This window comes from Athalia rosae, chromosome 6, assembly GCF_917208135.1.
Source record: "Athalia rosae chromosome 6, iyAthRosa1.1, whole genome shotgun sequence".
NCBI lineage: Eukaryota > Metazoa > Arthropoda > Insecta > Hymenoptera > Athaliidae > Athalia > Athalia rosae.
In genome coordinates, this window is record NC_064031.1 from 6,152,589 (window position 1) to 6,179,610 (window position 27,022).

The window sequence follows — 27,022 nt, forward strand, 5'->3', positions numbered from 1 at the left end:
ATGAATATCTCAGTCTTGGCAGCAACATATTACAAGTAACAAGTGAATGTGGTAAAATATAATGAAACGTATTGTATAGTTCTTCGCCACCGATTATTTCCAGACGTACGAAATATACCGATCTGCCGGAGTCCTCGAAGGAGTGAAGAAATTCAGTGTAAAGTAACTTCAGTGTTATCGGTATCTGAATCTTTGACTTGTATGATCTGCGGTTGAAATAAGTTTAAAGTTTTCGATCATTGACGTCTCTCGGAGTGTCAATGATAAAATCTTCTACCCGCGCGCTAAAATACTCTCGAAAATAATTACCATTTTTTTTTTTTAATTGTCAAGAACGCTACGAAAAAACCGGAGAATTATGGCCCTTATAATTTTTAGTTCTTTCGACCAAATCTTGACCACCAATTAAAAAATTCAACCGGCTTATCGAATGGAATGATCAATTAGTCATAACTCGCCATTAGCGTGGAGAAACTGGAGTCCTCGACAACGTATGTGTGCTCGGAATAATCGACCTTTTCTTAAACCAAATTCATGCGGTGAAAAAATGATGTCATGTAAATTAATAACGATCGTCTCTCCCATAGCTAATTGATTCACTTGATAATTGATCGGTCGTCAATTTTAGAAAAGAGCGTTGCAAGGCCTGAAAAAATTTTTGAAAATTTGATCTAAGGGTAAAACTGACAAATCAGACGATATCATTATATTACGCTGGTCACCGGATCACGATTGCCATTGCGACGCATCGATACGAACGTTGATGGTGAAATCCTTGAGGGAATGTATAATCGAATCTAGATTTGTTTTATTCGAATACCGTGGCAAATCCAGAGAGAAGTTAGGGAATCAGCTGGCCCAGAAAAAAAGTTCCCGGGAAGCCTTCAATCGGTTCCAAAAACCACGTCCTTCCTTTAGGCGCAATTTACCACAAGTCCACTTAATAATTGCCTGCCTTTGCGGTTTTCCCTTTCCGACAATCTACAGCCCAACGTTAGCACTAGTAACACCCAGGCTGGTCGTTAGCGACGGTTAAGGTAGGGATTCGACCGATAAGTAAAGACTAACGAGTCTATATATACGGAAGGCCGCTCTGTTCCCAACGCCAATATCTGTTTAACTCGAAGACTCGTCAGTTTCTTTCACTCCGCGGTATTTGCTTTTGCTTGTTCAATTAAAACGTCTCACACATCATACGGAAATAGTACGAGGACCATAATCTCGCGCTGTACAGGTAACTCGATCACTCAATTATCCATTGCCATTGATTCATATCTAAAAGTCATTTCAAACTTTCCAAAAATTTCTATAAAAACTTGACCAATTAGTCGCCACTCGAATTGAATTCGTGTTAAAAGATTAATAGCAAAATATCGATATCTACCCTCGATTGATCGAAATTTTTTTTTTTTTTTGCCCTTCTAGGTGATCATTAGGCCCTCGAAGTGCCCCCAAAAAATTTATCTCGATAAATAGAAGCTAAAAATGGCATCGATCCATGACACGAAGTTCTTAGTAGGCGCAATCGTCACTACCGCAGTATTATTGCTAACAATTTCAACGACATCCGCCCAGAGGAACGTCAATGATTATTATGCCGAAAAGTCAGGTTCTTGTCCACCCCCACTTCCGGTTGAAATCTGTACCCAAGCTTGCTACGTAGACGGCCACTGCCAAGGGAACGGAAAATGCTGCCCAACGAGTTGTGGAGGTACAATTTGCTCCCGGCCCGTGACAATGCGAAAACCTGTTCCAGTTGGTGAGTAAAAAAATTGTTCATTCATCTTAATTTTCAAGTTATGCGAAGCTCACAGAACGTGACCTTCCCTTTGACAATTTCCGGCACACATTAATCGATAAATTTAATTGTTCAGTGAAACGAGGATCTTGCTCAGCAATCCCAACGGGAAGATGGGTCTGCACACCGACTTGTTCTTCGGACGGTGATTGCCCCGGTGTTCGAAAGTGCTGCAAAAATCGATGTGGTGCTATGGTTTGTCAGAAACCGGAAGCTGAGGTGATGGCTTCCATGGAGATTCCCGGCCGCGGAAGTGACAGAAGACCAGCGCTCCGCAATCCTTATTTGATCTACATGAACTGAAACAATCTACAAAATCTATTCATCCGCTTGATAATCCGAGGAAAAAATCATATCGCCATTATACCTACATATATAACCACTGAACCATCGTGGATTAACTGTTCGGATATGAGTACATTTTTTTATGGATATAAAACGAGAAGGATCAATTTTCCGTAGTTTAGCCTTCATCTTTATTGGTTTCGTTACTTTTTTTTCAGTAGCATCATTTCCTAGTCATCGCAATGCGCATCGTTGTAAATTTCGATTTACAATAACAATAATGACATTCGTGCGAATCAAGAATAATATTTTACTGAAGTTTTCAAAGATTGGTCATGAAACTACTTATTGTTAGTGCACACCTCTGCTGCATAATATGCAAATTGGTACGTCGCGATTGTCATAATCTTCCGAGTATTTGAATGTATATGATGTCATCGATCAATAATGTAGTTTATCCTCCGTACTGTTATTACTATTTTCATTAGACTAATATTAATATCATTTTCATTATTACTGCAATAATGTTAGCTATGTAGATTTTACGTACGATCAGCTTATAATTAATTTTAAGTATATTGTGATTATAGACATCCCAGATGTTGCATAAGGATTATTAAAACAAAATTGTGTTTAAAATCCATCAAACTTCGATCACAATCAGATCGGACCGGTATGAAACAATTTATGTACCAAGTACGCGTACATGAAACGCATGGCGCCCAGCCGTACCGGAAAAATGAAAAATTCGAATAAATTTGACAAATTTGGATAAAAAACAAATTGAAGAAAAATCAAATAAATATTGGAGGTATAAGCTTCCGGTACGGCTAGGCGTCATACATATGGTACATGAATCTTATAATTCTCCAAAGAATTTAATTTACGGATATTCTTGAGGAACGACTTTTTGATGCTGATTGATTTGGAACAATTAAAGTACTTGGCGATTATTTTTGCACCTGAGGGACTTTTTCGGAAAAATGGCTCATATATTTATTTTTATTTCACCAATGTTACTTACTTTCAGCCTCTCGCTCCGTTTTTGGTATGCTGCGTCCATCAAAAATTAAAAATCTTCAAATGTGGGCCAAAACGGGTCCCCCGAAGAATTGTGAAGGGCCCATTTTACCCTCGAATATTTCGCGGCATCTTGACGGGCCCCTTTTGCCCCCCTCCCCTATGTGCGGGGTGTATGTATTGGTATTACACAATATCAGTGAGCAGCTACGTCATGACGTCGCAAGTCAGTAATAAGTGAAGGCGATTGGCTGAAACCAGCGTCAAGTCCGTGGTCAAGCACAATTTGAAACTACACCAAAAAGCTGTCTGTGCCGCAGATTATTCTTCACATTAGTCAACGCCACGCGCTGGTTATGACATGGGTAGTGAATTTTCGAAGTTAGTTCCGCAATAGTGATTCTACTAGTACCGTGGAGCGAAGAGATTTCAGTCTCAAAGGGTTGCAAGGTAATGCCCCAATATCTGCTTGAAACTGTTACGGGTTGAACATTGTTTATTCCGAAATCCTTATAGGTTATGTCTCCCATCAGCATCATTGCTGTTATTTTAGACGATGACATTTACCCTATTATGTCACATTTTCTTGTGTCAGTTTTTGAATCTGCATGAGTTCCAATGTTTCATTTCATATCGATGGATTAACGTTGCTTCGTCGGATCCTTATGCTTGTTGAGATGATACGGAGTTTTTTTTTTCTTTATTTTATTACAGATTATCATAGAATGAAATTGATCGACCGTCAGCTTGTGCTACCTGTTGTCATAAGCTTATCGCTGACAGGTGTTGGTGCTGCTCTGCTGTATTATTTATATAATAAGGTATAATTCTACTGTTATATTACCCCCGATTTATCATTTGGTTCGAATACTTTTGATCTTTGCTTTCGATTGGCTCAATTAGTTGTTTGCTCATTCAGCGTGTACTGTCACTCTGATTGCAAATTCGTGGTCACCCTCTGTTGCTTCGTTTTTCAAAATATCCCTGAAATATTCATGTTGTTTATATTTCAGACTTTGATTGTAGAAATATTTGCAATCAGTCATTTGTTGTTATTAGTTATGAGAAATAAGCGAGTAGAACGATATAAAACAGTAGTTCCTGATTGAAATAGTAAAATTTTTTCAACCTTGGGAGTAAATAGATTCCTTTTCAGGATGGCGGTAGCAAAAAGACCACTACTCGTGTGCCAAGTTCCCAGCAGCATGAAATTCAGGTCCGTGTTCCACGAAAATTTGTGCCAGCCATAATAGGACGTTCAGGAAAAACCATTGATGATATTCAGGAGAAAACAGCAACTAAAATAACTTTTTCTGCTGAGGAGACAGATGATTCGACTAGAATCTGTCATATTCGTGGTAAAGAGCAATGCACTCATCTGGCTCAACTGATGATTGAGAACATCATTACTAATCAACCAATCATCGAAACCTATGAGACATATGTCCCACAGGATGCATGTGGGAGGATCATCGGAAGAGGAGGCGATGTTATACGCAACATCCAGGCAATATCTAGCGCAAAAGTCATTGTCGAGTCTTCCAAGAGCTGTATGAATCCTGGTAAACCATATTGCAAAATCATATTTATCTTTAATAAAAAGCAAATATTGTTCAGTTGCCGTCAAATTAGTTTGATGTTATTTTCAATATTTAAATATAATCACATCTTTAAGGTTGCACAATTGTGAATGTCTTGCTTTTTGTTGCATAGATGCAAAAACCAGGGTGATTATAAAGGGAACCGCAGAACATATAGCCGCCGCTCTTGCAATGATTGAAGAAAAGGTACTGGAGCAAAACAATATTCGCAAACAATTAGACATCAGCTCATCCTCTAGGTTACCCCGAGGTCAAGTTTCCCCACGAATCAATACAACAGTTCACACCTCAGATAATCAATCTGAGTCCAAGGATGTTTCTACCGCAACAGGTTACCAATTCCTGTCAGCTTCTATTTCATTTTCGTTGCTTAAAAAAAAATTACACATCGGTCATGAATAATATATCACTTTAAAACTTGAAGAAACTTTTGATATGATCTTGCCCAAGGTCCATTATTTGATAAATGGACAAAATCTTTTGAATCGAAGCATCATATTCGGCACTAAAATCACCTTGAAATTGTTTTTTGTGGTTCCAGAAGGCTTAGTGGAAGTATTTGTTAGTGCTGTGGATAGCCCGAGTCAATTTTGGGTGCAAGTGGTCGGGTCTGGTTCAATGGCACTAGATAAACTGGTGGACGAAATGACCGCGTACTACAACGACGACGCAAACACAGAATTACATACCCTCAAGAACGTGAGCATACTCGACTTCTGCCGTCAATGATCTACTTGCAAACGAATGTTTTCAAAATCATTTATCAACGTTTGCAGGCAAGTATCGGACAAATGGTAGCGGCGAAATTCAGTGTGGATGAGAAATGGTACCGAGCAGAAGTAGTTAGTGAACTAGGAAATGGGCAATATGAGGTGTATTTTGTTGATTATGGTGATAATCAGGCCGTAGCTCTACATGATCTTATGGAACTTCGAACAGATTTCTTGAGCTTGCGGTTGCAGGCCATTGAGTGCTCCCTTGCCAACGTCAAACCGAGGTAAGTTACGTTTTATACTTGCAGTCTCTTCTGATTGAACCAAGAAACCGCTATATCATGAATCTCTTTGAATGAAAGTCAATGACTGAGTTGGATTATCACTCCTGTGTTCAGCCATTGCCTCTAATCCAAGACCGCTTTTAGCTACAACAAACAACACAGAGCTAATTATCGACCTAGATTAGCTAAAATCACTTCTAGTTGAACGCGGATCGTTGACCACGGTCTTTATAGTTCCATCTTCCGATAGTTGAAAATTGTTGCTGAACAATTTGATATTTCTACTTTATCCTTTTCGTTACACACATTTCCACAGAACTTTGACTGTTTTCTATGGCATGTCTGCAAAATTGACCTTCATATAATGCCATTCAAAGGAGGAACGTTGTTGGTCTTTGGTACTGTGTATAAATTTTGGTATATTAGTTTGAATGGGAACCACTGTTTTATAATATTTGGATGTTTCAAACTACATATCACTGGAGGTGAAATGCCTACCACAAAGCTAAATCATAATTCATTTAGTTATCTACCGTGAAATGTGGCAGAAGAATGAATTCTCTGCTTATTTGTACAGACGTGGTAGTCGCTGCTTTACTTCATGGTATCTAATTTTTGTGGAGAAACTTTTTCACAAATTGTCTGATCAGAAGATAACTTAAACGGTCGAAAATCTTGTACAGTTCTGAAACTGATGATTGGATCTTCTTGTTTTCAAAATTTATCACCCGTTAAAGAAAGTTTGTGTTTTTTTGATTCTGTGTAATTGCAGCATGTGATGAGTTTTAAAATACTTGAAGTATCGGCCTTTTTCAATAAAATCATCGAGCATTATCAAATAACTAATATAAAACCATTAGATTATAGGCGCCATTAACAAAGGGGATGTAGACAGAGTCACAGAAAACCTCTCGTGGGGATGAGAAGCAATATGTAGAATAATATTCTGTTATTTCGGAATATATTTTCGGTCAAGCTCATCTTGTCCATTTGATATCTGGCTCGTTTCTCCAATGGCATATGCCTCCACAACCCTGTCAAGTTTGTCTTCCATATTTATCTTTAATGGGTCCGTGAATTCGCACGTCTCGTCGGTATTGTCGACCTTCCTTATGGGTTCTATCATTGCGGCTAGAGTTGAACTGCGAGCGCCAATGATACCGCTTTGTACCGGTATTTCTGTGTTGTTCATACCCCCGCAACTCAGTCTCGCATCTGCTGCCCTTGGATGCCTCAAAGTGTGTGCCATATCCTGTCGAAGACGGTTGTCATGTTGAAATACATTCGATGCATCTGTTGACTATTTTGTTGTTAATTGGCAACGTCGCTGCAAATGACATGTTTCTTTACCTGTGACAGATTGTGCCTCTCGATTTCGTTTTGAATGATCTGTATCTTGACCATTACGGTGATGTCGCCAGATTTGTTGACGTGTCGATCAACGATACACAAGTCTCTATAGCCCAAGGAAAAAATGTCACCCGTTGTCTTCAATGCGAGGATTGTCCGGTTCACGTGACAGAATTCCCAGTGTATCGTATCCACGTTGTAAATCCCAAATTGAAAACGAACTCTCGCTTGCTCGATTTCCGCGATCGAACAATTCAACATATTCAAACACAGGACAACCGGATTTGTGATTTTTTTTCCTGGACAAAAAAAAAAAAAAATTTGCTCCACGGGAATAAAAAGTTTTTAAACCACAGAATTACTCCGATAGCCCCAGCGCATGTTTATTCTCATGACATCGGAACGTTCGTGCCGAGGGTCGAATTTCTTTGTTTTTCGTTTTTCTCTCCCCCTAAATATTCTTTCAGGCGAATATCTTTTGCCCTGGGACTCCTGAATCTTCAAAAGTCACTTCATGCTTCTATGACGATATTGGTCAGTTTTGTCAAAAAAGGATACAATCAATATTCAAATACTAGGATGAGTATAGAGGAAATCCGAGAAAAAAAGATTATGAAGTGGAGAAAAAAATTTAGTGGAAAAGATTTTTAAAGTGCAATTTTCTTGAAAAATCGAAGAGCAAGATGTTGAGCCGAAACTAAAATTAAGGACAAGTTCAGAGAAAGATAAAATTAGAGAACAAATTCATCAATTCTGATCTTAGGTGCTCATCCTGCCGGGTTCTCTCCTACATTTTGAATCGATTGGAAATTTTCGAGACAATTCGAAACGTTCACGCGATAATATGATAAATCATGACTCAATGAACGATTGCGATTCCTTTTTCGGAGGAGAGGAGGACATACATATTGGTTTCGCAATCTCTTCTCACTAGGGTGGTCCTTATTTTGGGTATTTTCGATTTTTTTTTCACGATAGCCCTAAATCGGTTCGAAATAGATGAAAAAAAAAAATGCCTGTCAAATTTCATCCCTTAATTTTAATATTAACCCGTGCCCCACCGTAGTCAAAGTTTTAAATGTAAGTAACATGTGAAAATGTCATCTCGTTCTTTGCGATTTTGTAAGTCGTTAACATATATACTTAAAAATCTAGACTCTATGGTTTCTTATAGAAAATTTAACGCTCTACATAAAGGTCTGCTGTGATTTTTCGCTAGCTTTATCGGTTCAATAGATATTCGAGGTCAAAGTCGAACGAATGGGCTTTATCAATTTGGCACACTTATTGTAAGAAATGTAATTAGAAACATATATTTTGGTTTATCGTATTTTACAAATAATCTATTTATTACATATTTGATTTTTTAATGCATCAGACAACTGTTCTCTGTGATTCTAAACTAATTGTAATACGTAATGAAGTTGCTTTTCATCTTTAGTGTACCGCCCACAAAAATCTTGCACTAATTTAACTGTTTTCTCAGAACAGTCATTCACAATTAGTAAAGTACAAACATTCGACTTTGACCTCGAATATCTATTGAACCGATAAAGTTAGCGAAAAATCACAGCAGACCTTTATGTAGAGCGTTAAATTTTCTATAAGAAACCATAGAGTCTAGATTTTTAAGTATATATGTTAACGACTTACAAAATCGCAAAGAACGAGATGACATTTTCACATGTTACTTACATTTAAAACTTTGACTGCGGTGGGGCACGAGTTAATATTAAAATTAAGGGATGAAATTTGGCAGACACTTTTTTTTTTTACTTATTTCGAACCGATTTAGGGCTATCGTGAAAAAAAATTCGAAAATACCCAAATAAGGACCACCCTACTACTCACCTTGTGGTCCCTTCCAAAATCGTATCGACAAGTTCCATTCGCTTTGAATTCCATTGATGTTGATGCTGAACGGTGAACTATCGAAGGAAGTCTTCTTACCTACGACCTTCATATACCTTTTTATCGGCCAAGTATATTTGAAGACTATGTCGGAAACCGTAGGTACCAATAACTCCATCTTGGCTTCTTCCACCTATATTTTTTCGTCGGACCTGTAAGAAAACAAGGTCAAAGGAATTAATAAGGCGAGAGACCGGCGTGGAGGGGGGATTATAGGGTGTTAATATCTATATAAATACAGGAATATGTAAGTACAAAAAATAGATTGAACAATTTTTTCTGTTCCTCCGTATATGCGGATTTCCGATAGTCTAAAGGTCAACTCTCTTTTAGCGTTAAAACGGCATAACAAACTGCGGAATTGTTTGTTAATTATCAGATTATCGGTAATTTTCTCAGGTTTCACATCGCCAGTTATAATTAGTTAGCGCTTACATGCATGAAGAGTTAACACGAAATTATCCGAAGTGAATTGAAAAGTAAAGAATAGGTCGGCGCTATAGGAAAACTCAAGAAACTGGAAAAACAAACTGGCACACTTTGGATACAACGTGCCGTATTCGAATCGGCGAGTCCAAAGCATTCTACAAGGTATACGTAATATATCAGCGATTCTGTACTATATACGACTCGTCTTAGTTTTAAATTGTCGATGATCTGGTCAATTTTCACGACTTCCCCGGACGATCACTCTCATATTTCCAGAAGTTTGTGTATCCGTCGAATGGAAAATTCTCGAACAAAATTTCCTGCGAGATATAACGAATGATTGCTGCAGCATTGTTTGCAGAATGCCCGGAGTCATGCGATACAGTAGATATGTACGTTTACTTCCTAAAGGCCGTTCAAACAAATGAAACAATTATATCGAATAACTGTTAATTGGAGTAGCTTTCCTGTCGTCTGCCTCCTGCAGTAGAGCTCTTCCGTTCGGACTCGGGCGGACTTCTGACAGACGTACACATATATAAGTTAGTCCCGAATTCCGCTCACTGCCGAAATGATAACCGAATGGATAAGCTGTGCCACCGTCGGAGCCGACCTCGTGTACTTACAATAGTATACTGAATTTCATGGTTGATCAATTTAACTGGGAACTTATTTCCTATATTCATAATAATGTATAAAATGTTGAGCCTATATTGGTAATTATCGATTTCGTTGATTCATGCGAAACAAAAAGATATTTCATCGGTCTTATTAGCGCGTGCACCACCGCAGCATAGAAATCAACAATTTTCACGTATTATGCGCGTTTACACAATGCAAACTTGAAGATTGATAACCGAAGGCTGCGTTCGCGGACATCCATGCCCCCAAGGCTACAATGACCTATGTCGGTATTCAATCAAAAGTATAACACGCGCAGCTATCTACTGTTCGTATATTTCGTATTGGAACGCACTGTCGTCGTACAACTACTCTTATTGTCAATGCCGATCATGATGCCGGTACAAAGAAACGTCGCGTAGCAAAATCTAGTTCAAAGAATGTGCGCAATTTATGCAATTTTCAATCCTAAATACTCATATTATCTCGTTACGAATGCCAATTATGATTCGAGCAACGGACAAAGTCGAACGTATAGGTATGCGATGACGTTGTAGACCTATCGCAACGATGTGTTTTCTATAGTATCGCAAGAACAGCATCAGGACAGTCTTTTTCGTCTTTTTTTTTTTCTCAATTATAGTTCCTTCCGTTGAACGGTCACCGCGGCGAGAATATCGATATCAGGAGTCACTCGTGCATGAATATATAATCCCGTATTTCGTGGGCCGGTTTATAATAGTTTACGGATGGTTTAATCGAACACATCAAATATAACTTTCGATTTTTCTTCTCTGGGAAACCGCAGTAATTCAGCAAGAATCATAACCGTCGGATTCTGTAAATTTTAACTTGTAGAACGTGCGTTGCGAGGAATTCGAAGTGTGCAATGCAGCGACTCGCCGAAAGTTTACATTCGCGTTTATTCAACGACGGAAATTGTTACTCCGAATATCTTACGATGGGCGAAGTTAATGACGCAATTATTGATTCTTCCGGAGAGTCGCGCAAACTTTGGGAAGGATGTAACACGGTAGATAAAGGGTCAATTCGATATTCGAATTGATAACAGAATTGAGAGTAACAGATAATTCATGGATTCCTTTCGTTCGGTTTTATATCTTTGCGAAATACGATATTGCGAAATTTCATATGTATGGTAATATTTTAAATTGGTCGAATTATTTTTTTTCTATATACTGATGGGTAAAAAATGTGAGGATTTCATAAGAGCAACCTACCTATAATTCAAAAAAATGTACTTCTTATGAGTAGTTCGCACAGCGGAGTTCGAAGCCAAATTATCTAATTAACTTTTAGGCCGCTGGGATATACTACACTTCGATTCTCATAAAAAGTCCTCGTAACTCGCAATTAGTCTTGTTTCTCGCATTCGACTTGAATGCAGTTCCGATTTCAGGTATCATAACTTTCCGGCGGCTAACGATCGGCAAAATTTTTGATTGTTTGATATTCCGAATGCTTCCAATGCTTCTATATAGAGTTTCGAAGAATGAAGAATGCGATGATGCTGGTAGTTTTTGCGTTATCCTTCAAAAACCACCCTTTTCTGCTTAAGAACTACCTCTACCCCGTGTTCGTGTTTTTCGGACCTCAACAGATGTGAAGCGAAGAGCTTGATTTAAATGTAGAGACCGCTTTTCCCATAAAAACGCCTGATCTCAACGTTTGTAAGCAATATCAATTATTTACCTCCTATTCGGGTGTTCCTTTTTCGTTTTCAATTAAATTACCTGAACTGTCACTAAATCTTCTGTACGTAAAGCCGAAATATCTCATGTATATTCCAATACATGGACCGATGAACAGCAACGAGCACTACACAATTTCAGTATGCGGAGGCTGCGTGCGATCTTTTGAGCGATATCAAGGCTGATTCAAAATCCGAGGAACCTTACAGCGCGGACTGCCGTAGCTGGTCTCGCATCTCGAAGAGTTATACCCGAGCATTATACGTATGTGATATGGAAGAACAGTAGCGCCAGCGAGCGTGTATATCAATTTTTCAATACCACAGTAAACGGAGCACGGGTACTTTGGAATGTTTACGTACGCCAACGGTCAACGGTCTCCAGTTTTTGCTCCATTCAAAACTCGTAGTCCGGTAGTGTAGGTCTGAATTCGTTGGCAACGTCAAACACGTTCACCAAAGTCAAGAAATTGTCGGATTCGAGATGCGGTCCATTTGACGGTGCTGCACAAGTCGGTGAAAATTATCCGCATTCAATAATGCCGTCTCCTTATCTAGTATACATTCGGTAGTTATTACCGCGGTGTAACGCTTGCACTTGAAATTTGAACAGTCACGGTTCTCTGTTGAGAGTAAAAAAATAAAAAAAGGAATCATACTTTTAGCGAGAACACTCGGGCTTGGTTTATTCGAGTAAAAGGTGATACGGGGAGGGAATAATTGTTCAATTAAGAAAAATCTCCTGAAGGTCTGAGCTCTTAATAGCAACTCTAATTGTAAGCTAGTCCGCATTGCCACCCAAGTTTTTTTTTGGTAACACGGGGAAAACATTTTTTGTTCTTTGAAATTTTATAAGCCGAAAATTTAACGGTCTACAAAAGGTCACTAATGACTTTTCACTAAATCTACCAATTGAAAAGTTGAATTCGAGGTCAATGTTTAATTTATATAAAATTATAATTAGAATAACTCTTGAACTAGTAGATTTGGAATAAAATCACAAGAGACCTTTCGCAGATCAAGAAATAGTTGCAGAGGAAATATTCACTTTCATACACAAATATTTGGTTTTATGGAATACGGTATTTTTCTGCTATGTTCAAACCTTTGACGCAGCGTATATTTACTCTGTCTATTTCCTAGTTAAAAAGTGATAACTTCTTATGTTCATAACGTAAGCGTTGAAATGTAATTCGTCTCTGTTTCTTATACTCCGGCCTCTGACGCTTACCTTTACAATCGGCAACTGTGCTCTCTACCGTGCTCTCGCCTACCAGAACTTCGCCAATTAGGACTGTTCAAGATATAAGAAATCCTAAATTACCAATTTCATACCATTTTATGCGAGATCTCAAGTTCACTTTTTGCAATCATTTGTACTATTCTGTAACTCATGATGGCCACAGCTGTTTTCCCATTTACAAATGAATTTATTCGTCATCATTTTCATAGAGATGGCGAATGGTGTCTGCAAGCTTGTGACAAATTTGCTGAACTCAGTTGGGTCGCTCAGTGGAAATCCTTGACTGCTAAAGTCCGCGGATACAAAGAACGTAGTTTGGCCAGAGGAGGATCCCGTCGAGAAGGGTCCCCCATTCCTTGCATTGATTTATACGATAAGACTGAGCACAGGGTAAGCTTTTAGTTAAATACTTGAGAGACTCCTCGTTTTCTAACTTGCTCAACAGCTTTTCATCTTTGGTTTAGGATATCAACATAGGCAAGGAGTTGGTAGCTGCAGCCATTGCCGAGGAAGAGGAAAGTTCCTGGTCTGCAGCGAGTTCAACACTTTCCTTAACACAGCGTAGTTCCCGCGAGTCTCCTATTTCAAAACTCTCGGTAGTCTCACGTCACGTCTCTCTACCCAAAGATGTAGCTACTCTTTCCACAGAAGCTGATCTGGTCAAACCAAAGGTTTGTGCATTGTGTTACCGTTATGAGTTTTCATAAATCGGGAAAAATTACCGGCAAATGATTTGAAACGATAGTACGTATACATACATACATATTTGTATAATTGAAAAGCATTCTCATTTATGGATCACAGAAAATGGAGATGGTTGACACGGTTACTCCTGTCAGGATAACTCCACCTCTCCAGAAAGAACAAAGAAATGGCAGCGGGGACCACTTCCAAAATGGCAGCAACACTATTAACAACATCAGTGACGCTGACAAAGAAGGGCCATCACGCAGAAGTATACAACCCGCTGGCTACGAAAGTGATTTTACAGATGATTCCGACAGTCTGGAGCTACAATAAACGACTGTCGAATTATCGAAACTAGCTCGCATCGTCATCATATCGGTCACCGTAACAAAGGTTGACCACTCACATCGAAATCAGTTTTAACAGTCCATATGATCCATCTTCTGTAGGAAGTATGATCTCACTAACTTATTTCATAGCGTTGCCCACGTACTTTCCCAGAGGTATCCGAAATATCTTGTCTAGCTAGCATACGTACGTTTAGCAAGTATAGGTGAAGGGGCTTATTATCCGATCTATCCTGTCTCTGGGGTTAATTTAGTTGATCCTTGAGTATCGGTCGAAACAGCGTTTGAGCCTTTTTGACTCGATGTAAGTATATTGGGTTGTGAATCGATTATTTTACATTAGGGCTGCTTCCATTTTTTTAAACTGTCTCCCGAGAGCTTAGGCTAGTTTACCTTCATAACGATGGCTCACATACTTATAATTATTTATTAAGATTAAATTTTGGGGTAATTCGAGCTAGCAAACTTGATTTGAACTCACTCCTTAGTCACATTCTGGAAAATTCAATATTCGTCATTGCCGGCCGTTAATATTTACTGACTAGTAGATGCAAGTATCTATTGTTTGTAAGAATCTAACAATCGTGGCACAGGCTTGATCTGCTCCTCTTCTATTGGTTTTATTGTTTCCGAATTAAAGAATTTTCGAAATCAACCACAAAAGAATTGCTACAAATGATCATGTGGGAATTAGGAATGTGGTTGTGAAGGTATTTGAATGTAACGGACTCTCAATCACTTTGAATTCTCTTTCAATTATGATGTATGTAACTTTGCAGAGAGGAGATCTTTTCAGGGACGCTGTTTAGTGTCGTATTCGCGCTCGTGATTGAGTTTTGTTCCGAATCACGAAACGGTGTCGATCGCACTTGGGATATACGTCGAATCTCGAATTATATTTTAATACCTAAATGTGCCTTAAGCCCGGCTTCGTGGGATAGCGGGCCGAGTGCTTCGCTGACAATATGCAAATCGCTTGATTATGCCTAGAAACTTATGTATTCTCGATACGGAGAAGAACGTAGTGCAAATATATGTAGGTCTTATATGTATTTTTATAAAAAAATGAGATATTTTGTTTTCACAGTAATGTTATTAATATTTAATTATGATTTCTGTTATCAAATGTTTATCATTGTTGACAAATGACATTATATCGATAGCGTATCGACGAAGTTTATATGAATAAACATATCACAATATGTATTAATCAAATTAGAATAATTAAAACCTTGTAAAGTCTCTCAAAGGCAATTTCAGTTCCAGGCAAACTTTAATCACGATATTTTGTAATTCGTGGAATTCCAAACATAAGTTTTGTCAAGCACTAACTTTGAAGAGGCATGAGTGAGCTCTCTAAAAAAATTCTTGATAATATCCTGTTCTCTCTAGTAATAGTAAATTCGAGAAATCATTAGGTTTGTCCGGATATCCGTTTACAACACGTCAGGTAAAATCTATAATCTCACTCATTTAACTATCAAAATTTGAAGTTGTTTCTTAGCCAATCAATAAGATGATGATTTTTACCAATTTCTACGCATTTGTCTTTGAACCTTTTAATCATTATACCTAACTCTGCAAATAAGATGACACATCCAAAGTCAGATTTAGATATGGAACTGTCTGATGACCGATAAATATTTTAAAGTTCGTGAATCAAGCAAGCCATAGGGAGTCGTTGATTGTTGCTCACTTCAGGCCCCTCGATCGGAAAGCCTCAGCATTATTTTCTCTTTGAAACACTCCGCCTGGTGATTAGACGAAGAGAAAATCGTGACTGCATCTATTCGCAAGTGTATTGCGGTGGAGACCATTGGGTGACAAAAGGTAAATGCAGTTATTCCGCGGCTTGATTTGATGGTTCATCTGGTTTACGTTCACCGTGATGATTGTTTTTAGAGTGATTTGCGTGTGTAATTCTATCACGATTCACGGAGGAAATTTTTTGCTTACGTAACTCTATTGGTCGCTGAAATAACTGATAGAAAATTAATTTTGTCGGCCTCACGTAAACCAGCAAGACTATTCGATCCAGCGTCTTCGTTACACCCGAGCAATTTCAAATTTAGCGTTTGTACGTTCCGCGCAACTGCGATAGCCACCGAGATAGAAACTGTCTTTCCATCTGATGTCAGTTCAAATAATACAACCAGATTCGAATCCCATGTGCATATCTAATATTGTTCAATTCGTTCAATCGATGTAGAAAATACCAATTCTAAGACCGAACAAATACGGTTCATAACCATTGTGTTTGAATTCGGCGAAAGTATTTCGTAAAAAATTGGGCGATATTCTCTATCCAAGGAGTGCATTACGCTCACAAACGATAATCGCCTCTACTTATTCGCTGTACGGATTCTATTGTTTTTCATTCTTAGCGAGACTAGGCAGCATAAAAAGACGAGTCGTCAAGTTTACGATAAAGAAATAGCAGAAAAAGTAGTTGCGGCTGTACGTCTACCTGACCACCCGCGAGTGGAGCTCGGTGGCCCTAGCAGCGGACATGGCGCTCCATATTTCGCTCTCGCCTCTTCCAACGCTCCAACAATCGAGAAAGCTGCAACCAACGACATTGCTATAAAGCCTCGCCAATTTCGGAGAATTATTCACTCTTATACCAAACGCGTCAACTACCGGAATCACCGCTGAGATGAACTCCTTGGTAAATATTTTATTATATACCTAATTTATATTTTGCAATTTGCAAAGTGGGGAGACAATTCACGATCTTGTAGTTGAAACTGATTTCCTAGCTTTTTTATACACCTAGTAAACCTCATCTAATTGGGGTTTTATCCAGAGCAGATAGCCACAAGAAAGAGATGGTCTATGGTCGAACTTTTCTTATAATTCATTGCAACAAACTCATTTGTAATCAGAGTAATATTTATACAGGCTATACGCACAACATTTGAAATGATGGTTTCGTTCGTAGATATACCTATTTGAAAATGTTCAAACGATCGCAATATTATATCGCGATATACTTGGCGTTCAGTTACTTTTTTGTGTGAAAAATTTCGCGTCAAATTATTGGCCCAACGATAACTTTCGGCGCACCGAATAAGCTCTGCAAGATTCATTTGAAATGACATTTTTGTAGACCGCCCGAAAAAGAGTTCTTCTCAACCGACCGAAATTGAACTCAATCGTTTTTTATTGTTTTTCCAAACTGTAACAAATCAAATTTTTCCATTATGTAGCATTTATGATGTAGAATAGTGGAAAACCACTTACTAGATCACTTGTTAAGTTAATTAGAAATTTTTCTTGACCGTTGGCATCCGATCTCCCTATTTCAGTAATAGTCACAAGTGAAATATTTTTTGAATGTTCTAATTCTATACAATATTGACTAAAAACTATTATCCTTAATAATATCCCGCTTCTTTGTCCCTTTGTTCGTCAGAAGTTGGAAATCAGTAGTCAATCATTAGTTTTTTAAAGTTAGAAGAACACTTGAATTAAAATTAATTTGACTCGTTTCGGAGTTCGTCGACGGTCATTGCATCGCCTTATACATATGTATAGCGTTTTCAATCGTGCCCACATTGATGTCGCCTAGCTGTGGTGTAACACGTTTTATCTTTCACTTTCTTATAGAAAGAGAAAATGATAAAACTGTACTGACAGTCGCAATGTATAGACTATAGTGTTGCTTATTTTGAGTTATACGCAGTTGAGAACGCCGATAAAGAACTGATTTCGTTTAACGATCGACAGCGCAACAAACTCCGTGTGCATAATGTATCTACACGTGTTTTAGACAATCGCGCTGATCCTGATCATCTCCGCGTGTTTCGTCGCGGCCCGTCCAAGGTACCTCGCAATACCCCTCGACGACGTCGAAATAATCGAACTGTCATCGTTGCCGCGAGTCAGCCGCCACGCCGAGAGTTTCATTCCGGTCGCCGTTGCAACGGTCCACGCCGAAGAGGTCGAACCGTCTCCGAGGATCGAGCGGTCCACGGCAACGCATTTCATGGATTTCGTGGATTTCGGAGGGCACACAGGAGAAAATGGCGCCTTCGGATGGTACGCCGACTTTCCGGCCCATCAGTAATTACCACCGGTAGTACAGCGTATGGGCATTGCGGACCGGGGAATCAACCTGTTAGATCACGTGCTCTCATTGAAACCAACGAAAGCGATAAAAAAAATATCTCAAGTACGGATTTTGTAGGGGACACTTGTCGAGGTTGAACTTGGTGTCCACGGGCCATCTCTTTCGCCATTTTTTACGTGACCCACTAGGGGTCAAAGTTCAAGTTTCCGCACTGAGGTGCAAAGGGGTGCGTTCGAAAGGTAACCGAGCTTCGACAATTCAAATAAGGGAATACTGTAATAGAGTTTTGTAAAGTTGAAGTTTTTAACTTCAAAATCGTTTTGGAAAAACCGCGATGTAATAACTGTATAATAACAAAGGTTTATGGACAATATATAATTGCTTTAGCGTCGTATATAATTCATGCAAAAAAAATCGTACGAACAATCTAAAAACGCGTTTTAAAGAAGAAACGTTAACCTTTGAAATGGCATAAAAAAATTTTTAATTCTATGACTGAGACATTCGGTGCGCCGCCTCCTTAAAGTCAAAAGTTTACTATGCGTTTTCGACGTGAGTTCAATCAGGAGAGTATAACTAATTGTAACTAAACAAAAAACGCAATCCAAATCGAATGAAAGCATCCGCAGGGTGAAGCTTCAAGCGTTGTTTCGAGCTTCGGAATGCTTTTTTTCCATATCTCTACCCAAATTTTTCGAGCAGTTATAAGGTATAGAAACTGGACGTTTTTTGGAGCGATTACAAAGTGACCCGCTAATTTTTGTGCGCATTGTACGTACATGTCGGAGGGCGTTGGGAGGAGTACGCATTACTCTTCGTCTCATAACGATTAACAAAATGTAATGAAATGTCTGAACAATGTTGTACAAACTTGAAACAAATGTAATTTAACAGAAATATTTTTATTCACTCAAATTGGTCTGTGCCGAGAGAGAGAGAGAGAGAGAGAGAGAGAATTATGAATTCAATTTACTGAATTACGAGCAAGATTTATCACATTTTAACTTCCTTTTTCTGAAATTACTCCATCACCCGCAAATCTCCGCCAGATAAAACAAAATGGAACTGGTCATGTGACTGAGTGGTGCTTGGCCAATCACAGCTGCGAGACAGAGTGAGAAGGTCTTCTACATAGAGATCAGTGCTTTGGACTATTTTGTTCTTTGAGAAGCATTGCAACTTCCGTTTATGGCATTTCACTTTTTTCTTCCGGGTGCCATTTCACCTGCATCGAATCGCCGCAGAAAACCAGCGGCGAGCTGGTCACGGGGTGCACCCCCACGCTTTTCCAGCCATTCCAACTTTAGAGCGTCACCACTGAAATAAAGATATACTATTTCAGTGAGCGTCACGCGTCGATTCGGTAGCCATTCTAGTATTTTGCGTCCATCAAGTAGCGTTGGTTTTCTGTGAGTCCTGAGTTGAATTAAAATTACATTGAGTGATTGATTTACAATTAGAGAAAGTATGTGTAGAACTTTTAATTAATATAAGTACCTGATGTATGTATAAACCATAAAATGAAATATTTTCAGTATCACAGGTAGTTCATTGTAAACACCTGTGGGTTGTGCGAGATCTGCCCCTACCACGATATAGCGAGCCATCCATGTGTTACACATTTTAGTGAGGCTTTCATCGACGAAAATCGGTATTTTTATCCCTAATGTGGTAAGACAATATTATTCTACATACATTATTCAGATTATCCGTAACCTAGTATAGTCTTTGACTTGTATGTATAACCCTAGGATGCTAATGCCCCCCCACAGAGTATAGGATAGAGTGGAAGGTCCCATAAGATCCAATGCATAAAACACGGACATAGGAAATATAGGGACGCTATGACACTGCCCACTTTTTATTGGCTCACTCAGTAGCGCGTATTTCAAATCAGATTACTATAAGGCAATAACGATAAAGACTAACGACACAAAATATAAATTGATAAAATATCAATTAAACAATCAAAGTAGTATAAGAAATAAGAATCATAAATCCGGCGTGTCTACTCAACAGCACTATACTTAGAGGATTATAAAACTTGGAAGTGATTGTAGGATAAATTATTACTGTCCATTAAATAGGACAAGTTTATTATACGTATAATTGTCGCTTGCTTTTGGACTCATCCAATGTGGTTAATGCTATAGAATGTAGCCTGACCTTTATATATTTTTGGACAATGGCACGTATCAAGTGCCCAGCATGATTCTCCATTGGCAAAGATTGATCGCCTCCATGGTCCGCTAAATTGTGACCGACCAAAAGTTTCAGAACTTGATTAGTTAAATATGGTTCTGTGTTCTGGTTTATGAATATATCGCTCTCATGAATAGTGCATCGAATCTCCAATTCACAGTCCTGACAGATTAGGCGCACGTCATTTGATGGATGTAGTAATCCACCTCAATTTTTGGTACTTATTAGATTATTTTTAGTGTTGATATTTTCTGTTAGCGCGTCTACGCAAACTTCACATTTTAGGTTTTTCCTCAATCGCATTACTACGTAACCAGCCATATATTCCGTCCCAGTTGTTGAAAAGTCAGTCATTTTTCTTACGTCAAAAACATTGTAGTTATGATCAGTAGCTATATTAATTAGATCTTCAGTTTCATCAGAATTGTCCTCATCCAGTCTATCTTAATAAACGTGATGTAGCGTTGATAACAGATTGTAAACCTATGATTTTGGCGGCTGAGGATACAAGTAAAATAGATCCTCCTTCCAGAGGAATGCAATTTCCAGTTGATAAACCAGTCACTTCTGCGTGAACTATTATTTCTTCATAACAGCTTTGAATTGCCTCACAGTGGGATTGTTATTTCCACCACCGTGATGTCTTATACATCCGAACAGTAGTTCTATGTGATCCTGGCTCAACTTGTAAAATGGTATATATTTCAAAAAATTATTTTTGCCATAGAGTTGTTCGTACAACGTAAGTGCACTTTTGATGGGAATCAGGAAACCTATAAAACCAGTTTTCCTGCGAGAATAAATAATGGGCCCCCCAGACATGTTTTTCAGCAATAAAATGTATAGTTTTATTCCAATAATTTTTTTTTTTTGTTGATTCAATATTTAGAGAATTCATAGCCTTTTTCAATCCAAATTGTCTCATGTTCTTAAAATTGAGTAAGTCGAATAAGTCACTGAATCGTAATAAAAATTCTCTTGTTGCTTCACAAGACTCAAATTCATCCAACAGTAAACAATTTTTACAAAATAAAGTGCATCTGCAACAGATTGACTGAAAACTTAACTTGCCAATCGGACTTTCATCTTTTGCCGATGAAAATTAATGTGAGAAGTCCGTAGTTTATTGCCTAGATGCATACCCTCTTGTTCTTGGAATTCATGTAATTTGGTAATGTACGACCAGCAAATCACTTGATTATTCGCATCAATCAGCTTTTGTAGTTCACCAAAAACGTTGCGAATTAATTACAGCATGTGGCAGGGGTCTAAAAAGACCACAATTTTTTCATTCGTCACCGGATTTGGAAAATATGTCTGTAATAGATAAGGATTTTCTAGATTACACCCAAGCCTCTTAAACGCAGAAGAGTTAGTAGATGATCCGTCACACGTAACAGATGCTACTAGCAATCCTGTTTCATGGACAGCCTCAATACATTTTATTATCAAACTACTTTTTTTTTGTGCACCAATGCCCTTTATCAAATGATATGCAATGGAACTTTCCATCCACCATTTATACAAACAATAAGGAAAATTAGAGCCTCGGTTGCCAAGGCAGTATTATCGCATGCAATATCATCACCCATATCATTGTAGCCGCTAAACTTAGAACCATCATACTCCAAATGTTCTTGAATTGCCATTTCATTGAATTGGAGACTAGCGATTAACTTGTGTTCTGTGTTTTTTACTCGTTCCGCAATAGATTTTAATGCTTCAGTGCTAATGCCAGGTGTCCCATCTATACTTCTGTACCAGAAAGAGATAGTTTTTGCATGCGGTAAGCAAAAATCAAATTTGCTTCAAACATATTCATAGGCACGTGGCGAGTAATAATGCAGGGTCAGTGCAAAGGAACGTAACTAAGGCTCATATTGCCTAGCCGGGGATTCATTGCTTTTTTGACAATTCAATGGGTTAAATATTTCACCATTTGACCCACCTAGTGTGTGCATCATATCCACTTGCTCATCGTTTGGCCACTGTTTTTTTGCAAGGTTTTCAAAACGCTGTGCAAGTTGGCGATTTTATCAGTCTGTCGTCGTAAATTTTGTTGTAAATTCCGAATTCTTTTCCGAGATTCTTCTTTCACGAATTCCAGTCTTCGTTTTAATCTGCATTTTTCAGGAGACATAGGAAGAAGCTCATGTGATACCATTGTTGACTTATCTGCCTTAGAGGCTGAAGGTTTTGTAGATGACTGACATTCGTTTGACCCTTCAGACAAATCATTTGAAGATACCATTGTTGTTTATCTATTTTAGGCATCGATTGTTGCACTAAAAATAACAAAAGTAAAGAAAAACGGAGCTGAGTGTTTATGAACAATTTGATACAATGAAAGCGATAGTTGATTTTTCATTGGAATGAAAACTATCCTTACATATGAAAACATGTGCATTTGATGATGATACTTGGAGGTTCACGCTGTATGAATCTTAGAGCCCAGTATTTTTTTCGGTATCAGGTGGTCTTTCTACAGTCACTGATGTTGAATCTAAGATATTCACTTCGGTCGGTGTGTCTATTGAAGAGTCTATCTGCAGTGTAATTGAATATAGACACGGGGGATCAATAATATAACTTATAATATCTCAGCAAACTCTATACAAATGAAAATATTAGTCACCATTTTTACAAGTGGTATCGCATTCGGCTTAAGCCGGACCAATGAAGGGGATGATCTATCAAAAGACTTTTCTTCAAAATGTAAAGAACAAATCCGAGCTCCATTTGGAGTGCTTGGTAAATTGATTCCTAATATATTTATCCACGAGGTACGAGTATTGGCATCTTTTGGAAAACTAGAAGTAAGGAATAATGTGTGCTGAAATCACGGTTTTCAAGAACAACTATCATGTAACCAATGAAGAATGAAAATTACTAATTACCCGTGAAATGTAATTTCAGGGTCTTTATTTGGATTATGAACCCTTCTCTTCCAATTTCGGTAATCTGATCTATTTTTACACCACGGTACGGAATATAATACCATTTTGAGGATTGACAATTCTCAATTATATTCTTCGTTCTAATTTATTCTCCTGTACTCGGATGCACAGACAGTTCAGATGTTATTGTTTACAATAAGTTAGGTACGCGCGTGGGTACGCGGCATATACGGTTTACGCTTGCGCAGTTTGAGAAACCCAATCAAAAGTGGGTACACTTTACCTCGACACCCTCCTCGCATTGGCTTCCACCCCGCAAGAGCGTGCCCGTCCCTATACATATTTCTTATGTCCGTGGATACGGGTACCTTCCACTCTATTCTACATACATATGATACTCTTTGCCGCATCCACGTCGCGTAGTGTCTAACTATTTCAGTTATGATCACGTCAAGCTTACATACCTACGTTTTAGTTCCTACTGAAGGTGGGACAAAAACCTAACAGCCTTGAGAAATAATTTGATCGATTTCTCGCGGTTCTCATTTTGTTCATCGCCAGATAATTATCAATTATATTTTATTACTTTATTATTTTATCTTATTCTATATGATTTTTTTTTTCATACAAATTTATAACGGCTCTCAACAATAATTCGATTGATGTTCTCGCGTTTTTTTTTTTTCACGCGAAATAATCATCGCCTCGCGTACATTTGAAGAGCTGTAAAACGCTAAGGGGTTTGTGATACATAATCGTGTTGCTAATCCCTAGTCTGATGTCATGATATTATGTTCGTTTCGGTTGCGTCGAATAACATATTTGACAATTCATATTTTATTACCCTACGTTCTACGTTCTCTGTTACAGTGATTTCTGCTGGTGCCAACACCCATTTTGAATCCCAGATTTGCTATTTTTCTTTGCCGTCAAAAAAAAAACGGCCGGGCGTACAACTTGGTGGCCAGTTGCGTTTGCGCGTATTCCGATTGTGCTGCGAGCAGCAGGGACAATATTCCCGGGGTACGTTTCTATAGTTTGCCTTCAAGCGTAGATCCTGCATTAGCATTTGGCTGGCTCATTATTAGCGGCAATGATGATCTTGCCGAAGCATCCGCCGAGCGGTTGGGCCGCGTGAGAATATGCTATCGGCATTTTCCCCGAAATCCGATCTTCCCCAGCGGCCGCTTGTGTCGTAGAGCCGTCCTCAACCATTGTGACTTCAGGGCTTAGGAGATCAACGATGGGGAGGAATTTAGACATTTGTGCGTTGCAACGCCCAAATTTACCTTGATTTTTGACGACATGACTGCAGTCTTCGACAACAAGTGGTTTCCACGTTACAGAGCCCAGTACGAAATTCGAGACAAAATCTTTGATCTGATTCAGCGGGCCGTGAATGTCAACGACAATGGTTCGTTCCAGGACGAAGTATGCGGATAGCATCGGCGTGAACTGGCGTACAACTTCATGCGCGTAGAAATCAACAAAGACGTCAAATGGTTAGACGACCAATGCCGAGTCCAGAGTATCCGAAGCATGGGTCGGAGACCCCCGCAGAAGCTGAGAAACTTACAGGGTACCTAAATCATCGTCATGAGGTGTGACGACAACTCGCATCTCTTCCGGAACTAGAGGTGTTTGAGTTGATCTTCGACGTGGAAGACTTTGTCAATAGCCTCCTCGCGGCGTCTTCTGGAAATGCTCTTCATGAGTAGCTAATAATTGACAAATATAATCTTCTGTTGCGTCATTGATACCCATATTCATGGTTTGGCGAATTCCACACTTGAGATCATGCGAGAAATTCACATGCAACGTGTAGGATGCAGGCAATGGCAACCGTCTCAATTCGCTTTTGGATGTGAATGTCGTGAATGTGCACAGTCATAGATTCATAAATCAGCTTCTCTGAAACGCATGCATGTGCTCTCGCACTCGTACTCACGGCCGAATAATTTTTTTGTTTAGGGGATTTTTGGTCATTCCAATTTGTCTGACTGATCAAATATAATTTTGTAATAGTTATCTCGATACCATATTCAAAAATCAGACATTAAAAAATTATTTTTTGTTACCTTTCTCACCTGGTACCTGCCCAGGTGTCACTGGGCAAGCTTCACAAGCACGCAGGTAAACAAAGTATGTACATGAGACGGTACTGAGAACTTAAGGTTTCATCTTTTAGAAAATAAGTTATGTCTTATCGCTCTGGGATCTTACTCTAGTAGTATAGTTCAAATTATACGTCAGCATTTTTTTTTATTTTTCAGTGCTATCCGTCATTGTTTAAAAAAATCATTTAAAAGTCAATTGTTGAATAAACGAATGATGAATAAACTTTTCTAGAACCATCTATTTTTTCCCTAAATCTGTGGCACTATCCGCGTGAATGTGACATCATGTTTGACGAAGTTATGATTTTTTGAAGAAAACGCTGCTCAATTTTTCGATTGTTGATAATAAATCGAAATTTGCACTAATTCAAAAATCCTCTGGCACAAAATTTTAACTCTCCATGGAGAATCGACATGCCGAATTAAAAAAATATCTGAGAGTTGACTGATCCGGTTCACGTGGAATGGTCCGTTACACATACGAGATGAAAAAACGCCAGTTTCTGTTGAACTCGCAATGCTAGCACCTCGCAACGACGCGAAAGAGCTAATACGGTAAGTCACACGTTATTTTTGTTCCGATGAATCAATCTATTGCTGCGACAGGATGGCGTAGGTAGAATTCGTAGTTTATGAAAAAGCAGAACATTGGTAATTGTACAGTTGAACGGCCACACCTCCAATTTTCTTAAAATTTTGAGTTGAGTTCGACATGAAGGTAGAGAATAACCGTTCCGAAATGTTGACAATACATTTGATCAATTGTTGGATTTTCAAAGCGCAAAAACTATGGTTATTTATATTTTCCGCGCCCAACATATACACATATACAATGAATACGCGAATGACCGCGTGGTTGAAAGGTACGGCCCTTGCTGTAATTAGCGTGCTTTCCGATTCCCATATCGACGGTTACAGTAAAATCTGCGACGGACTTAAACTCCGGTTTGGAGAAGAGCACCTATAACTAAACTTTATTTTACATAATTTGAAAATCGTTGCCAGGGCCGCACTGAGGATCTTGCCACTCGCGGTCGCGACAACGAAAGATTAGCCCGGTTGGATCTGCCCGACTGCTCCGGGAAAGGACGGAATCAGGTCACTTGCGTGAAATTTGTAAATGCTATTAGGGATGCCGAAACTAGGCATCAGTTGCGATTGGCTACTCCTTCCTCGCTTCGTCAGGCGATCGTTTCGAGCTTACAATTAGAGGTTGAAGCGGTCAACAAGTTAGATTTCGGGGCAGAGCGCGTGCGGCAGTTGAAGAAAGACAAATCTCCGGCTAGTAATCGCTTTGCTATCAATAAGCCTTCGTCTTCGGCTCGGACAGGAGAATCGAAAAATAGCTCCGGCAACCGGAAATCAAATTTCCTTGAATATTTATTCTGCGGGAGAACAGGAGGGCTTACACAGGTCGGATAGGGTCAACAGAGAAGAAGCTTCCTCGCGATCGACACCTTCTACCTCCGAGTCGAACCGACACGGCGAACCGTCAAAAAACTAGGAATCGGCAATCGCCAGAGCGTCCGAAAAGTAGGCGATTCCTCGGGGTCACAATTCGTTGTTCGGAGTCGCCGAAATTCTGGACTATACGCCCGTGGCATTGTTGATGATGTTGACTGTCTACGGGTAGTGGATACAGGTGCCTCCGTATCGGTCGTTCGGACAGATTTGGTAAATGCAGTTTATAGGCGGAAAGCAACTTTGCGACTGAACATCGAAGTTGTTTACAAA

The 27,022-nt window shown here is 38.9% G+C and overlaps 5 protein-coding genes and 2 long non-coding RNA genes across 14 annotated transcripts; 4 read left to right on the forward strand and 3 right to left on the reverse strand.

Annotated features, from left to right (window-relative positions):
- The first annotated feature begins 19 nt into the window (after positions 1-19).
- On the forward strand, positions 20-3,067 carry LOC105693008 (waprin-Phi1-like). Of its 4 annotated transcripts, none has more exons than XM_012412632.3 (3): positions 20-157; positions 1,426-1,759; positions 1,875-3,067. In XM_012412632.3, the coding sequence occupies exons 2-3, from the start codon at positions 1,486-1,488 to the stop codon at positions 2,099-2,101; spliced, it is 501 nt and encodes a 166-aa protein (XP_012268055.2). In that variant the 5' UTR covers positions 20-157; positions 1,426-1,485; the 3' UTR covers positions 2,102-3,067. The 4 variants fall into 4 exon arrangements, with proteins under 4 accessions (XP_012268055.2, XP_048512746.1, XP_048512745.1 ...); XM_048656789.1 differs by having other exon boundaries at positions 26-162; XM_048656788.1 differs by having other exon boundaries at positions 38-180.
- A 347-nt stretch (positions 3,068-3,414) lies between these two features.
- LOC105693005 (tudor and KH domain-containing protein homolog) lies at positions 3,415-15,533 on the forward strand. 3 transcript variants are annotated; one of them, XM_048656775.1, is made up of 9 exons: positions 3,415-3,553; positions 3,818-3,924; positions 4,260-4,665; positions 4,817-5,035; positions 5,246-5,403; positions 5,481-5,701; positions 13,176-13,356; positions 13,431-13,637; positions 13,771-15,533. In XM_048656775.1, exons 2-9 carry the CDS (start codon positions 3,829-3,831, stop codon positions 13,984-13,986), a joined length of 1,704 nt encoding a protein of 567 aa, XP_048512732.1. In that variant the 5' UTR covers positions 3,415-3,553; positions 3,818-3,828; the 3' UTR covers positions 13,987-15,533. The 3 variants fall into 3 exon arrangements, with proteins under 3 accessions (XP_048512732.1, XP_048512733.1, XP_020711885.2); XM_048656776.1 differs by lacking the exon at positions 3,818-3,924 and having other exon boundaries at positions 3,416-3,553; positions 4,260-4,461; positions 4,557-4,665; XM_020856226.3 differs by lacking the exon at positions 3,818-3,924 and having other exon boundaries at positions 3,416-3,553.
- LOC105693006 lies at positions 6,128-11,953 on the reverse strand. Of its 2 annotated transcripts, none has more exons than XM_012412627.3 (4): positions 11,767-11,953; positions 8,903-9,114; positions 7,052-7,350; positions 6,128-6,953 (listed from the first exon to the last, which is right to left on the reverse strand). In XM_012412627.3, exons 2-4 carry the CDS (start codon positions 9,078-9,080, stop codon positions 6,651-6,653), a joined length of 780 nt encoding a protein of 259 aa, XP_012268050.2. In that variant the 5' UTR covers positions 9,081-9,114; positions 11,767-11,953; the 3' UTR covers positions 6,128-6,650. The 2 variants fall into 2 exon arrangements, with proteins under 2 accessions (XP_012268050.2, XP_012268051.2); XM_012412628.3 differs by having other exon boundaries at positions 11,726-11,953.
- A 1,010-nt stretch (positions 15,534-16,543) lies between the features above and the next one.
- LOC105692529 lies at positions 16,544-18,468 on the forward strand. The gene is made up of 2 exons (XM_048657074.1): positions 16,544-16,668; positions 17,773-18,468. The coding sequence occupies exons 1-2, from the start codon at positions 16,657-16,659 to the stop codon at positions 18,067-18,069; spliced, it is 309 nt and encodes a 102-aa protein (XP_048513031.1). The 5' UTR covers positions 16,544-16,656; the 3' UTR covers positions 18,070-18,468.
- LOC125501395 lies at positions 17,989-19,711 on the reverse strand. The gene is made up of 2 exons (XR_007278958.1): positions 19,570-19,711; positions 17,989-19,389 (listed from the first exon to the last, which is right to left on the reverse strand). It is a non-coding gene; the product is annotated as an uncharacterized LOC125501395 (long non-coding RNA).
- On the forward strand, positions 19,608-25,511 carry LOC125501394. Its single transcript, XR_007278957.1, has 2 exons — positions 19,608-19,743; positions 24,042-25,511. It is a non-coding gene; the product is annotated as an uncharacterized LOC125501394 (long non-coding RNA).
- On the reverse strand, positions 21,565-23,757 carry LOC125499687. Of its 2 annotated transcripts, none has more exons than XM_048657072.1 (4): positions 23,172-23,757; positions 22,910-23,084; positions 22,223-22,820; positions 21,565-21,591 (listed from the first exon to the last, which is right to left on the reverse strand). In XM_048657072.1, the coding sequence occupies exons 1-3, from the start codon at positions 23,273-23,275 to the stop codon at positions 22,719-22,721; spliced, it is 381 nt and encodes a 126-aa protein (XP_048513029.1). In that variant the 5' UTR covers positions 23,276-23,757; the 3' UTR covers positions 21,565-21,591; positions 22,223-22,718. The 2 variants fall into 2 exon arrangements, with proteins under 2 accessions (XP_048513029.1, XP_048513030.1); XM_048657073.1 differs by lacking the exon at positions 21,565-21,591 and having other exon boundaries at positions 22,421-22,559; positions 22,664-22,820; positions 23,172-23,724.
- Positions 25,512-27,022: the final 1,511 nt, after the last annotated feature.

Excerpts from the sequence above, each read along its gene's own strand:
- LOC105693008 (XM_012412632.3), top strand. The coding sequence starts at position 1,486 with ATGGCATCGATCCATGACACGAAGTTCTTAGTAGGCGCAATCGTCACT. Across the intron at positions 1,760-1,874 it reads GCGAAAACCTGTTCCAGTTG|TGAAACGAGGATCTTGCTCA; the intron begins GTGAGTAAAAAA and ends TTAATTGTTCAG.
- LOC105693005 (XM_048656775.1), top strand. The coding sequence starts at position 3,829 with ATGAAATTGATCGACCGTCAGCTTGTGCTACCTGTTGTCATAAGCTTA. Across the intron at positions 5,404-5,480 it reads AATTACATACCCTCAAGAAC|GCAAGTATCGGACAAATGGT; the intron begins GTGAGCATACTC and ends CAACGTTTGCAG. Across the intron at positions 5,702-13,175 it reads CTTGCCAACGTCAAACCGAG|AGATGGCGAATGGTGTCTGC; the intron begins GTAAGTTACGTT and ends TCATTTTCATAG.
- LOC105693006 (XM_012412627.3), bottom strand. The coding sequence starts at position 9,080 with ATGGAGTTATTGGTACCTACGGTTTCCGACATAGTCTTCAAATATACT. Across the intron at positions 7,351-8,902 it reads ATTTTGGAAGGGACCACAAG|GAAAAAAAATCACAAATCCG; the intron begins GTGAGTAGTAGG and ends TTTTTTGTCCAG. Across the intron at positions 6,954-7,051 it reads AGAGGCACAATCTGTCACAG|GATATGGCACACACTTTGAG; the intron begins GTAAAGAAACAT and ends CGTCTTCGACAG.
- LOC125499687 (XM_048657072.1), bottom strand. The coding sequence starts at position 23,275 with ATGGTATTATATTCCGTACCGTGGTGTAAAAATAGATCAGATTACCGA. Across the intron at positions 23,085-23,171 it reads CCTGAAATTACATTTCACGG|TTTTCCAAAAGATGCCAATA; the intron begins GTAATTAGTAAT and ends CCTTACTTCTAG. Across the intron at positions 22,821-22,909 it reads CGATACCACTTGTAAAAATG|ATAGACTCTTCAATAGACAC; the intron begins GTGACTAATATT and ends ATTACACTGCAG.